General features: G+C 35.7%; 1 protein-coding gene across 17 annotated transcripts in view; it reads right to left on the bottom strand.

The window, feature by feature from the left end:
- The window catches only part of LOC123269483 (ephrin type-A receptor 4-A), a 136,691-nt gene that overhangs the window by 72,751 nt on the left and 49,590 nt on the right, over nucleotides 1-14,350 (bottom strand). For all 17 annotated transcript variants that reach the window (XM_044735211.1, XM_044735213.1, XM_044735207.1 and 14 more), the window contains exon 2: nucleotides 3,270-4,124. In XM_044735211.1, the coding sequence (XP_044591146.1) occupies nucleotides 3,270-3,369 (100 nt within the window). In that variant the 5' untranslated portion in view covers nucleotides 3,370-4,124. The remainder of the gene's footprint in view (nucleotides 1-3,269; nucleotides 4,125-14,350) is intronic.

Genomic DNA, 14,350 nt, shown 5'->3' on the forward strand with positions numbered 1-14,350 from the left:
CATTTTAAAATTAAAGTCAGTGAATTCACATCAAACAATAAAACAATAATTTAATTTAATTTTTTTAAAACCACTGTATGAAAATTATTAAAATTTAAGTATTTTGCATTGAACTAAATTTTTCTACTCAAAAGAAGTTTTTTTGGAAAAAAAAAACAAAAAGAAATTTATTTTTGGAATTTTGAAATTGAATGTTTATTCACAAAACCCCATAAGTCACTAACTTATGGGGTTTCTCAACTAAACGAGATTTATATCGACCGATAGGTTAGGTCTTGAACACGGATTTAATATTTTTTGGTGCTGATATAAGCGTGGGGAAATTCAAAGAACCGAAAAATGCAATAAAGGCCATCCCTGCAACTTCCCGCCAATTCTATACCTAAACGCTTGAAATTGCACTTATGACGTTTTTGAGCTCTTCGAGCTCATAAATACAATTTGTATGTTATTTTGAGCTCTCCGAGATTAAAAAAATGGCTTTTGTTTGTTTTTGACCAGTTCGAGCTCAAAAGTTTGATAAAACACTATTTTTTAAATTTTCAAATCGCAATAACTTTTGAATGAATGAACCGATTTTCACACAATTGATGGCATTCAACGCAGTTTCTAAAGCTTCTAAGCTTTCTAAAGCTTAAGAATCTTCAAGTTTAAATTGATAGAACGAAAAATTGTGGAGTAATTCCGAAAAAACACTTTTTTCGGTTTTCTTTCGACAACGATAACTCACGAACAAATCAACCGATTTTGACCGGACTGGCGGCGATCGACGTGGTTTTTCCATATTAAAAGCTGATTAGTTTTTGGAATCGATTGGCAAAGCCGTTTAAAAGTAATTCCAAAAAACCACATTTGAAAAAATTTTTTTTTGTAGTTTTTTGCAATTTCTCAAAATCTACCGGTCTGAATCGTTCCAAAGTATACTTAAAATCTAAGTTCAGTATAGCCCTTTCGAATGGCACCAATCGCGATTAAATCGCAAAACGGGATAAAAACAATAACTGTCCGATTTTCTTGGCGGGAAGTTAAAAAATATCACTTATAGGGTTTCTCAAATAAACGATGATGATTTTGATCCTCAACCGATTGATTATTCATCAGCCTTCCTGGTAAATATTCTATTACCTGAAGATTAAATTGGGAATGAAGTTTATTCCATCAACATCATCATCATCTTCATCATCATCTTCATCATCATTATCATCATCATCATCATCATGAAGAAGATCCGGCAATTCTGAAGATTGGACGCATTACAAAATTATCGGGATCTCGGAAATCGTTAAAAGGGATGAAGAAGTCTCAAGACAACGCCAGAGTATTCTGCATATATTGGGACAAAGGGCCCGGGGCGAGGATTCAGCCTGTTTTTATTATTTTTCACAGTTAAAATATGGAAAACGATCAAGATTGCTAATGGGGCTCCAGGGTAAGATATTAAAGATGGCCTGTAATAGTACCGTAGGCCTCTGGATTAATGTGTTGAGTGTGTCTTAAGCATCAGGTAGTTGAGTATCAAGTGTGGTTGTGTAACTGTGGCGTATGGATCCACCACTTTTAGCACAGTGATGGTAATAGCGTAGTCTGGTAGTAGACTGGAGAGCTAGCTCTAGTAGTCTAGGCAATCCTAACGACTCACGACGTGTGGGTATGTTGTTTTCAGCCGTGAGGGCCTCGGTCACGTCTCTCCTTCATGTACCACCATCATATATATATCTAGTAGTATTCCCTAGTATGGACTTGGGCATTTAAAGTGGTTAAAAGTAGACCGGTACGGGTAAATTGCATTTTTTTCAATAGCCGCAAGGTCCCCTACGATGGAAAAAGCACTGCCTGGTAAGAACGAGCACGTGTTGTCATGATATTCTATTTCTGTTGCAATACCAACCAGCACACGGTGACTCATAAGTTTGCAAAAAGAATGATAAATAAATTTAATATCCAAGCTCTTCAGACTTCTGAGTAGAGACTATCCAGACGAGGAGGTACCTACCTCTAACCAAAGAGAGAAAAAACTTATTCATTCTCACAAGCTGTTATTTGTTATGCAATCCTCCGTCGATTAGTTATCGATTTTTTCTTCAAGCCGCTTTAAAAATTGATTTTTCCGCGGAGAGTTTGGTAAACAATAATAGACGTATCCGATAGAAATTACTTAAATTCTTGAGGTACACACACGGTTTACTTTATTTAGACTTTGCGAAAGAAGAAGAGAAAAAAATATGGTTGAAATATTAATATCAGACTCATCAAGGAGAAAATTAAATAATTAGATTTATTATACTTAATTTTTCCAGGGGAATTCCAATCATCTAGGATGATTAGAAGATTTTTCAGTGCAAAAATGGTTAGTGTTATTTTTTTATAATAACCATCAGGATAATATTTACTATCAAGGATAGTAATTAATATTATTGAATGCTGCATTCGAAAATGCTCTATAATTAAGAAATGAGCTTGTATTTTGTAAAATATTGACATTTTTCAAGATATAAGCTTACCCGACCTTACGCTTATCAAGAGCTTTCATTTGAGTACCCACATCAATTTTTTCATATATTTATATTTATATATATTATATATGTATATATGAAAAATATATCAAAAATGCAAGTAGGTACTCAAACGAAAGCTCTTGATAAGTGTAACATCGGGATGATCTTATATCTTTAAAATACATATTATATATATGAAAAATATATAAAAATGCATATAGTTACTCAAATGAAAGCTTCCGATGTATATATTTACGTTTTTGACCGCGATTTTTAAACGCTCATGTTTAAATTCTACTTACCACCTTAGGTAGTAACTGTTATAATTTCTGATGGTAACTGTTACCATCTCGATGATTTCTACAATCATCTAGAAAGTATTCATTACTATCAGGTTGATAGTAAAAATTTGTAACATAACTAGATAGTAACTATTATTTAATTTTCTCCCTTCATCATCATCATCATCATCATCATCATCATCAGTTTTTACATTAATAAAAGTAACCATAACTCGTTAACAACTAAGCGTATCAAAACGACCATGAGAAATGTTTTCTAGAAAATTTCAAGCCCTACAAAAAAGTCTTATCATTTTCCGATAAATCTACTCATCCAAAAGTTATCAAAGGTCAAACTATGATGGTGGAATTATGATTAATCTTGTAGAAAATCTTCAAAAGAAGCCAATCTAGCTCATATAAATTAATTTCCAGACCTTCTTTGTTGCTGTAAGAACTAATAATAATATCTAGCGTGAATAAGAGTACGTACCTTGTTCAGCGGTGGTAATCCCGAGGCAAAGAAGAATGAAGAAGGCGACAAGACAGGTGCCGCAAATGAGACGAGCCGCCATGTTGCATGGGGCAAGCATTCCTCGTTATCAATGGCGTCCACTCGCGATCAATTGGCGTCACTCTCTCCTCCTCATTGCCTCAAAACTTAAGTAGACCTAATCAAGGTCTGTATCAAGGTTTTGTTCACCAAATAATTTTCCTAATATATATTTAGCTATTAATTATCACAAACAGAATCAACAATAATCACAATAATAACTATCCAACCACTATAAGCGCATCCTACAATTTTACGGCGACAATAACAATAACAACTCCAGCACCAGGTTCAGCTTCAGCAATTGGTGGGCTGTAGCTGTTGTTTTTGTTTTTCCTGTTGTACTGGTGACGTCTAGCCGTATGTACGGCTTCACCGCAGGACGTAGGAACATCTACCGCCGACGCACGCAGACGACAAAGACTGCGGGTGAGATGTGTTTAACTTTTACTGGGTTTGCTTTAGAGTTGCACTCTTAATGTAGTATGGGTGCTCAGTTTTATATATGTGTCTCGACTCGGGTTAGTTTTTAGGCTCGTCGACTAATGACGAAGCGGATCCGTCGCATCTCAACAGTGTTAAGGCTCAACACACCTTATGCACCTTCCTTCCACCTTCTTATTTCTGATACAGCTGTACACTACGGTGTTGTTGGTGTTGCTTTCCTTTACTTCTGGCCTCAAGTTATCCCAGGTACCGTAGTGGCATTACTTTAACGCTTTTTCACTCGGTTCCTTCGGGTTTTTGTTTCCCTGGTACTCCACCCTCCTTGAGAATCTCTTTAGCTTCGGGCGTCTGAAAAGAGAAAAGGTTCGCCGCATTAATTAAAATCTTCCAGGATAAAAAATTGATTGAAAAAATAATAATATTTTTCGACGACAAAACAACCAAGGTCATTATAAAAATCTATATTATTAATTGTAAGGGAGTAAGAAAAATTTTGTGGACAGAGTATTTTTATGATAAAATGGGTTTTTATGGTTATAGTATTTAGGCTGCATTCAAAAATGCTCTATCTCTAGATACATAATTAGGAAATTATCTTGTATCTTGTGAACTATTGACATTTTTAAAAATATAAGCACATCAATTTTTTATATATTTATATATATTATATATATGTATGTATAAAAAATATATCAAAAATGCTTGTGGGTACTCAAATGAAATCTCTTGATGAGTTTAACATCGGGATGAGCTTATATCTTTAATATATATTTATATATATGAAAAATATATAAAAAAGTATGTGGGTACTCCAATAAAAGCTCTTGATAAATGTAATATCGGAATAAGCATACCTTTAAAAATGTCAATAGTTAAGAAAATACAGTGTAATTTAACATAATTAAGAAATGACCCTGTATCTCGTGAACTATTGACATTTTTAAAGATATAAGCTCATCCTGATCTTACACTCATCAAGACCTTTTATTTGAGTACCTACATCAATTTTTCATATATATATATATATATATATATATATATATATATATATATATATATATATATATATATATATATATATATATATATATAAAATATGTCAAAAATGCATGTGGGTACTCAAATGAAAGCTCTTGATGAGTATAACACCAGGATGAGCTGATATCTTTAATAGTATATTACACACCTAGGGAAGTAAAGTAAGAAATGTCTCAGATCACATGTAATTGTTGGCCGAGGCGAAGCCGAGGTCAACAAACATGTGATCTGAGGCTTTCTTATTTACTTCCCGAGGAGTGTATACTATTTTTTTGTCCGACGAAGGCGGAAAGCGGCAACTCAGTTTAGCGCAGCGGGACGAAAGTTGCCACTTTCCGCCCGGAGGGCAAAAAAATATATATTATATATATGTATATATGAAAAATATATAAAAATGCATGTGGGTACTCTAATGAAAGCTCTTGATGAGTGTATCATCAGGATGAGCTTATATCTTCAAAAACATCAATAGTTAAAAAAATACAGTGCAATTTAACAAAATTCATTATAATTTTATTTATTTATATTTCACAAGTTTACAAGTTTACAAGGTTGCTAGTATTTATTTATTTAGAAGACATTTTTCCTTTAAGTTCTTCAACATTTGTTGATAAAAAAAAATCGCTACGTTGACATTTCTCAACCCCGACTCCTAGCTACTCATGTAACACAAGAAGAAACACTTTAGAATTTTCTCCGAATCATTAGAACAAACTCGGCAGCTCTCTAATAAGCACTAAGCAGAGAGAAGCAATACTTTGGAATGGGAATAAATTTGTCAAGATTCAGGTGAACGAGCTGTAGTTTCATCGCCTGAAGGACATCACCCGCTCGGTATAAATCTCTCACTCTCTTCCACGAATGGGCTGGAGCTGGGGTCTCTACTTCTTTGAGAACCCTTGAGATCCTCCTTCGCGCCCGAGAACGAGACTTTGTCAAGTGGGTGTCTCGGGTTTACATTTATCGAGAGTACACTGAACAGTATGAGTAAAGTAGTGTAGCAGGATGAGCAGAAAGAGATGAAGAAGGTTGTATAGGATTATTTTAGTAGAATAAAAAAAGATCCTCAATGAGATATTTAAATATTTATAATAAAACTCATAGTCGTACGTGTTTTAATTATAAATAATAAATTGTAAATTATGAGGATAAAGACCGGATGAGTCAATGGCGTGTAACGATAATGGATAATGTTTTCTTCGGTGAATGAGAAACCCGTGATGATGAGAGGATGAGGATGAGAAGAAAAAACATAATAATAAAAAAAAGGAAAGGGTAATCCCTCAAAGAGTAATTACAAGCTCCACTGCACGACTCAATTCACATAGAACCAAATTTTCAACCTGTTAACGCGAACGCTTTCCGTCTATCATCAGTTCAGGCTGATGTCCACACCTGCAACTGGAAATGACTAAGCTAAAACTATTGTTCGGGTGTTCCTCCAGCTACCGTGACGGTGATTATTAGTGTGAGGTGTGCATTCTTCAAAACTAGCCAGCGATCGGGCTATTAGACTCTTATTTGACTCTTGGGTCCGGATATTCAATGACGAACAGTATTTAATATAGATACTGGATATGCATTATGTTTTCATTAAAAACTGGTCTCATTTTGAAAAAAGGACTATCTAAGAGAGGGTTTTCTTTCAAAAAAAAGGGGTAAAACACTCTCAGGACCATAAGAGGCAAAATAGTGAACTAAAACTTTGTCCGATAGGATATATCAAAAAAATCCACATAGGAAATATGGATTCTTATAGGGGAAATCCACATCGGAAATATGGATTCCTATAGTAAATTTATAGACAATTTGAAATAACAAAAGACGGGATAACTGAAAAATATGTTTAGCAAATTAGTGTAGTTATAGTAAATCCATTGGTTGCATTAACAAAATGTTTCAAGTTGTACTAACAAGTTTGTTAAATCACAAAATCAATTTGTTGCTCTAACAAAATCATTTTGTTGCTGTCACAAAATGACTTTGTTGATGCAATAAAATGATTTTGTTGCTGTTACAAAGTGATTTTGTTGCAATAACAATAGTAATTTGTTGCCAAAATATTTTCCAAATCAGCTATAGCTGATTATAGCATATTTTTAAATGTATTCTTATAAAATTTACTGTAACAAATTGTCATTGTTACTCCAACAAATTTTCTTTGTTATTTTAATAGAATAATTTTGCTGTTTCAACAAAAAAATTTGTTATACTAACTAAAGTATTTTGTCGAATCAACTTGAAGATTTAGCTACAGTAACAAAACTGTTTTGTTGTTATAACAAAAGACGGAATAACTGAAAAATATGTTGTAACAAATTAGTGTAGTTATAGCGAATCCATTAGTTGCATTAACAAAATGTTTCAAGTTGTACTAACAAACCAGTTTGTTAAATCACAAAATCAATTTGTTTCTCTAACAAAATCATTTTCTTGCTGTCACAAAATGACTTTGTTGCTGCAATAAATTGATTTTGTTGCTGTTTCAAAGTGATTTTGTTGCAATAACAAAACTAATTTGTCGCCAAAATATTTTCCAAATCAGCTATAAGCTGATTATAGCATATTTTTAAATGTATTCTTATAAAATTTACTGTAACAAATTTATTTGTTATTCCAACAAATTCTCATTGTTATTATTACAAATTCTATTTATTACTTTAACAAATTGTCATTGTTTCTCCAACAAATTCTCTTTGTTATTTTAATAGAATAATTTTGCTGTTTCAACAAAAAAATTTGTTATACTAACTAAAGTATTTTGTCGAATCAATTTGAAGATTTAGCTACAGTAACAAAACTGTTTTGTTGTTATAACATATCAATAACTTATAACCTAAATATTGTTATTTTAACATATAATATGTTATCTCTTTGTTAACAAATTAATTTGTTACCACAACATATCTTAGGTTATTTTAACAAAATTTTCAGTGAGCGCACAAAGCCCTTTAGCAATAACTTAAAAAAACCCTTTGAAAAAGCATCAGTAATTACGATTCACCAAACTGGATCGTTGGTGATGGGATGAATCCAAGGGCAAGGTCAAATCCACATGAGCTCATGTGAGTACGGTGGATTCGGGATCAACTGGTAAGAGGCTACGAAGATTGCTCGGAGGAAGTTGGGGTTGGTGAGCCGAGCTGGAGCAGAAGAGAAAGCCGGAAGGGGTTGCCACGATCAATACCACGCATTAAACCGTCTCTTTTCCTCCCTTGAGTCGTCTTCAGTGTCTCTTTTCCACCCTCAAGCTAGAGAAGGCTCACCGGCACAGGCACACAGCTTGGCTATTCTTCGTCGCAAGTCGCAAGATACAGAGCCGACGTTTTTCAGCAAAAAAAGCTCGACGACTTGGGACGGGGGCAGCGAAATTGTAGAGTGCCAAAATACGGGGGTAGGAGGCAGAGAAAAAGGGAGTGGAGCTTTAGTAGTTTCTTCTAAAGCGGGCAAAGACCTCTCTTCTACTCTTATACTCTTATGCTTGCTTCTACAGAGTCTCTTTCTCTTTTATTTTTTCTCCTTTCCGGCTCTTTCACTCTTTCCTTCACTTTACAACCCTCACTTTCTTTGCTTGTTCCTCCTGAAGCTTTCTCTCTCTGGATTACAAGAGCCACAACCAAGACCACCTCTACCTCTACTCATACCCAAGATGCATCCGCCAAATTGCAGACTTGAGTGAAATGCTGCTGCTACCTATAACCTTCCTCCTTCCTCGTTTTTCCTCTCTTGTTGCTCGTTGGTTGTTGGCTCTAGCTAAGCTCATACTTGCCCTGTGTTGTTCACCCTTGCTGGAGAGTGGCCTTGTGAAAAATTTAAGATGTCCTCCTCCTTCTCCTCCTGCTCTCCCCCAAAAGCTTTTCTAGGTTTTCATTTTAGAGACCAACCAACTTGTCTCACGTCTGCAGACTGTTTTTCACCCACAAATGATCAAGAATTGAAGCTTTTTTCAGTGGTCCGAAGTTTTTTACAGTTGATACCTTCGGTTAGCAGTTGGCACATTCAAATTTAAAAACTTCACATGATTTTGAAGTGGAAATTCTTTTAGAAATCCAGCGGTTCTATTCACCAGCATCATCACCAGTCGTAGTAGCAGTAGCAGTAGCTATCAAAAAGAGTAGAAAGGGAGTCTTTCAGCTTTCTGACAAGAAAACCCCAGCTAGAAATTGCCAAAAACATCAGCATCCAGCATCCACCATCAAGAAAGAAGGTCTATGCCCGAATAAGAAGAAAGGAGCACAGTGTATACTCACACAGTAGCTGAGGAGCCTCGAGAAAATACGAATAAGAGGAAATTCCTTTGAAGCGTCCCAGGATTTTTTACTTTTTTTCATTCCTCGTCTTGTCTTTCACGAGTAGAGGTAAACACTGAGACTCTGGATGTATATAGGGGCGAGGTATTGGGTTGGAAGGCACCTTCTTCATCGAGCAAAGACCTGCCTCGTTTGCTCAAGATGAGCTAGCTTGCAGATTTTTCGGATGGTCCTTGGTTCAAGTGCACCAGCGCTAGAGGCTTCGAATTAAAAAAAATCATAAAGATAACACAAGCCCTTTTATACGAGGGCTTTAGTTTTCATTCCAAAGAAAGAAGAGTACCCAGCATCCACGGTACACGCTTAGGGTCTAGTGGAGCTGGCTGGCACTATCATTATCATTATCAGCAGCTTCAGATTTGTTTGAAGAATCCATCAGCCAAGATCGGAATACAGGCTGATGCCTGTGTACGTTGCTTAATGAGGCTTAGGCTCGGGGTTTCTTCAAGGAACTCTAATGTGCAGAATCGAGTTTTGACCTGACCTATACTGAAGATACCTAAGGGTATTGTTAGCCAGGTATACGTTTTCGTGGACTATAAGTGTGTCTAATTGCTGGGTGTGAGTTGAGTGCCGGTACTACAAACAAATTGATTTATTGATCAAAGTTTCTTTCTAGTTATATTTTTTTTTTTCAATTTCAATTTCTGGCGAAGTTTTGGAGATACAAAAAATAACTTTTTTGGAGGAAATTGAATTTGCTACCGAAAAAACTTCTTATAACTTTTTTGTATCTTTTATATTTTAGCTAGAATTCGTGCTCAAAATTTTTTTAATATTACAAAAATTCAACATCTTAAATCAAAATTCTGGCTTAAAAAATTGAGAGCGCATGCAGAAAAAAATTTTGTTAGAAAAACTTAAGATATGATGTGGTAACAAATGAATTTGTTAACATAAGGATAAATTATATGTTAAAATAACAAAATTTAGGTTATAAGTTATTGATATGTTATAACAAAACGGTTTTGTTACTATAGCAAAATCTTTAAGTTCGACAAATTACTTTAGTTGGTATGACAAATTTTTTTGTTGAAACAGCAAAATTATTCTATTAAAATAACAAAGAGAATTTGTTGGAGTAACAATGACAATTTGTTGAAATAATAAAGAGAATTTGTAATAATAACAATAGGAATTTATTGGAATAACAAATAAATTTGTTACAGTAAATTTTATAAGAATGCATTTAAAAATATGCTATAATCAACTATAGCTGATTTTGAAAATATTTTAGCAACAAATTAGTTTTGGTATCGCAACAAAGTCATTTTGTGACAGCAACAAAATGATTTTGTTAGAGGAGCAAATTGATTTTGTGATTTAACAAACTGGTTTGTTAGTAAAACTTGAAAAATTTTGGATTTGCTATAACTACACTAATTTGTTACAACATATGTTTCAGTTATCCCGTCTTTTGTTATTTTATCAAAATCGTTTTAATGGTGCTCACAACTGTTTAGTCTATTGTCTGCAGTCGGAGACAATGTTTTGGCCTTTTAAAGTTCCGCGTAGGAGGGAGGCAAAGATTTGTGGGCGCCATATGGCACAATCGTCCCTATTCGGAAAATGATAGACTATCAGGATTCCAGATCAGAAATGAGACAATTGGAATCGCATTGGCTTCTAATTACCTCTTTGACAGTGATGACCAGCAGGCCGAGTGTAAATCCACATAACAGCGGTTGATGGATTGTAGCAGGCACTCAACAACTTACTGCTTAGTCACTGTCTAGACAAATGTGTGGACCAGTCTTTAGTGGAAATAGTACACAGCTTAGCACAATGGTGTTGTATTGGTATGAAAGAGACCAAGGAGAATAAGAAGAAGAAGAAGAGAAGAGGAGGAAAAGAAGCCAGCCACACGTAGTGTCTCGCGTGAATGCCTAAAGGTGAATGTGTATATGCTGATGATAGTCGGTCCGAGGAAAACGAGAGTGCATCGGTAGTCGGTGAGTGAATCGCGTGACCGATCGGCGATGGTCAGCAGCCAGCGGGGGTGAAGTCGACCATTAGTTTATCGTCTTTGCAGAGCCAGTCTGGAGTGATAGTGGTAGTGCTTATTCGCATGAGACATAACGGCAGCAACAAGGTGACAAAGACAAAAGAAGTTTGTTGGCTGGTGGTCGGGACACCAGATTAGAATCCCTTTCTTCGCGTGGTCTTCCTCGTGACTGCTCGGGAGAATCGCGTGTTCACGCTAACTCGTGTGTCGCCTTGAGAACACCTGCTCTATGACGGTTTATTATTATTCATATAATTGCGTCGAAGTTCTGAATCACCGTTCAATTCTCAGTTAGGAAGATTCGGAATTGTTTGCAGAAAAAAATGGCATATGCAAGGACTAATGGTTTTATTACTACAGCAGATGGCGTTTTTATAGTTGGAATGATTCCAATAGCTTGGCATCATGAGCCAGAACGGGATTCGTTAGTCGTCGAACCGTCCAGTCTTTGGACTCCAGTCCGGGGGTCCTTTGTCTCGAACGATTGATCAACGGAATCCAGTTGCGCAGTTGATCCACTTGAGCGGTCTTTGCCCGATTCTTGAAAACGCCGTGGGATGTCCCTTGAGAACAGATGAGCGGCTGGCTTTGATCCACCCTCTTACTTCTCTGGTTAAACGCGGCTATAAGCTTACGGGGCTCAACTTCTCTGATCGAAGGAACCTCTTTTATCGTCCCCCAGTCTTCCCCTTCTATCCTTTCGTGTGTTTGTCCTACCCAGTCGGCTAATTGGAACTTGGGAAATCGATCCTACGGGCCACTTGTCTGCCGGTCTTTTCAGTCAACCTCCTCTCATTTCGCGTCCCTTTTATTCTCAATCAAGTGTCTTGGTTTATCTGCCGACTAGTCGATCAACTGAGACCAAGATTAAGACTGGCTGTCTGGTCTAGGTGCATTTGCCTCGGTACTTTCACTGGTTGCGAAACTTACACAAGATGATGATACTGGTGCTGGATATTTATATGTGTTGGAATATTGTGTGGTGAAGTATGACGACGTCACCGCGAAATTGATTTTGAAAAGCCAAGACCTCGAGGCCGCTTATACATGTGAGACGGCATTATATGATTTTTAATTACGCCTTGAAGAAGAGAAAGCGATTGTAAAAAATAACCAGCCAATTACTTCGGTGGAAGTAAGCAAAAAAAAAGGATAAAAAAAATTTCTATTATTCTATCGTTTTATATTATAAAACTCAATGAGCTATGAGTCTGGTTAAAATCCAACAAAAGTACAAAAGACGGCGAGCTGGAGATGTATATGGAAAAAATGTGGGAGTGAAAAATATAGATCTTTCTGTTAAATAAATCCAAAAGTCTCTTCAGTCTTCTTTAGGTCTTAAATTCATTGGAAATAGAATTTGTCTCAGCCGTCTTGTGGTCGCTCGTGGTGACAACTGAGCTTTACGATAGAAGAAGATGAAGCAGATCAAAAGGTGAGTGGGTGTGCGGTGCTCACTACTCACCAGATTCCCTATTCACCAGATAGAGAGAGGATGGCGCCACTGTCACACACCGGACTGCTGCACTCTTTAGGTTTTGGTTTTGTTGCTGCGAAGAAGAAGAAGCGGCAAGAGGAGGAAGAGGAGGAGAAGGAGTAGGAGGAAGAGGACAAGAAGGAGAACTATCGCCATCATTTGATGCTGGTCTATCTTTCTTAATTTTTTGCAGGTTTATTTTTAAATGGCACGCTCACGTGTCTTATATATAAGCTTTATATATCTTTTATTTTTCACGTCGGCTTCGCTTTGTTATACTACATTTATACGACGTAAGATGGACGACAGACAGGGACTGTAAAACCCGCCAGCGGTGAAATCCCACCAGTGAAATAAATCCGCGGGCGGGTGGTCTTAAATTTACCGGAAATAGAATTTGTCCAGATGAAGCTGAAGCTGCTCTTCTTATTCTTATTCTTCTTTTGATTCCTTCCTTTTGCTTACACTGCTCTTGATATCTTTTCTAGTTGTAGTGGGTAGCTTGTTTAGTTGGATTTAAGTAATGGCGATGCCAGTGAGTATACAGTAGGCGTGCTGTTTTCAAAATAAGAGCTAACTGCCGGAAGATGATGACAAGAGAGAGTTACAATAAGGGAGGCGGAGCAGTATAACCACGGATGAAATGATGTCTAACGGAATCCCTGAGCAATATATTCTAATGTATGATTGTATGGGTGAGATCTGTGTACAATCGTTGATCCTCATGGCATAAACTACATGAAAACGCGTAAAAAACTGTGTAGCATGATGATGGGCTCAAGTGGGTGAGGGAGTTGGAGTATGTTGTATGCAGTAGCTGTGTTCTCATTCTCAAGGGAGTTAATTTCCCCCGGAGAATAGAAAGAATACAAACTGTGAGTTATGATTTAGGGATGCTAAGTAGCCCGGATATTTTACCGGATGCGTCGATCTCGAGGGACCCGACGTGACTACTAAATATATATTTTTCAGATATATTAATCTACTTTGTAGTACAAGATTAAAAAATCTTGAGTTATTATTGTGGTGATAAAGATACCACTTAAGAAATTAACGCTATATTTTAAGTTTTCATCCACGGATGAAAACGATTTTATTGAAATAACAAAATACGGAATGACTGAAAAATTTATTGTGGTAACAAATGAGTGTAGTTATAACAAATCCATTGGTTGCATTAACAAAATGTTTCAAGTTGTACTAACAGTTTGTTAAATCACAAAATCAATTTGTTGCTCTAACAAAATCATTTTATTGCTGTCGCAAAATGACTTTGTTCCTGCAATAAAATCATTTTGTTGCTGTTACAAAGTGACTTTGTTGCAATAACAAAATTAATTTGTTGCCAAAATATTTTCCAAATCAGCTATAGCTGATTATAGCATATTTTTAAATATATTCTTATAAAATTTACTGTAACAAATTTATTTGTTATTCCAACAAATTCTCATTGATATTATTACAAATTCTCTTTATTACTTCAACAAATTGTCATTGTTACTCCAACAAATTATCTTTGTTATTTTAATAGAATAATTTTGCAGTTTCAACAAAAAAATTTGTTATACCAACCAAAGTATTTTGTCAAACTTCAAGATTTTGCTATAGTAACAAAACTGTTTTGTTGTTATAACATATATGTTATATTGATATATATCAATAACTTATAACCTAAATTTTGTTATTTTAACCTATAATTTTTTATCCCTATGTTAACAAATACGTCTACTACCACAACATATCT

This window comes from Cotesia glomerata, linkage group LG7 (genome assembly GCF_020080835.1).
Source record: "Cotesia glomerata isolate CgM1 linkage group LG7, MPM_Cglom_v2.3, whole genome shotgun sequence".
Lineage (NCBI taxonomy): Eukaryota > Metazoa > Arthropoda > Insecta > Hymenoptera > Braconidae > Cotesia > Cotesia glomerata.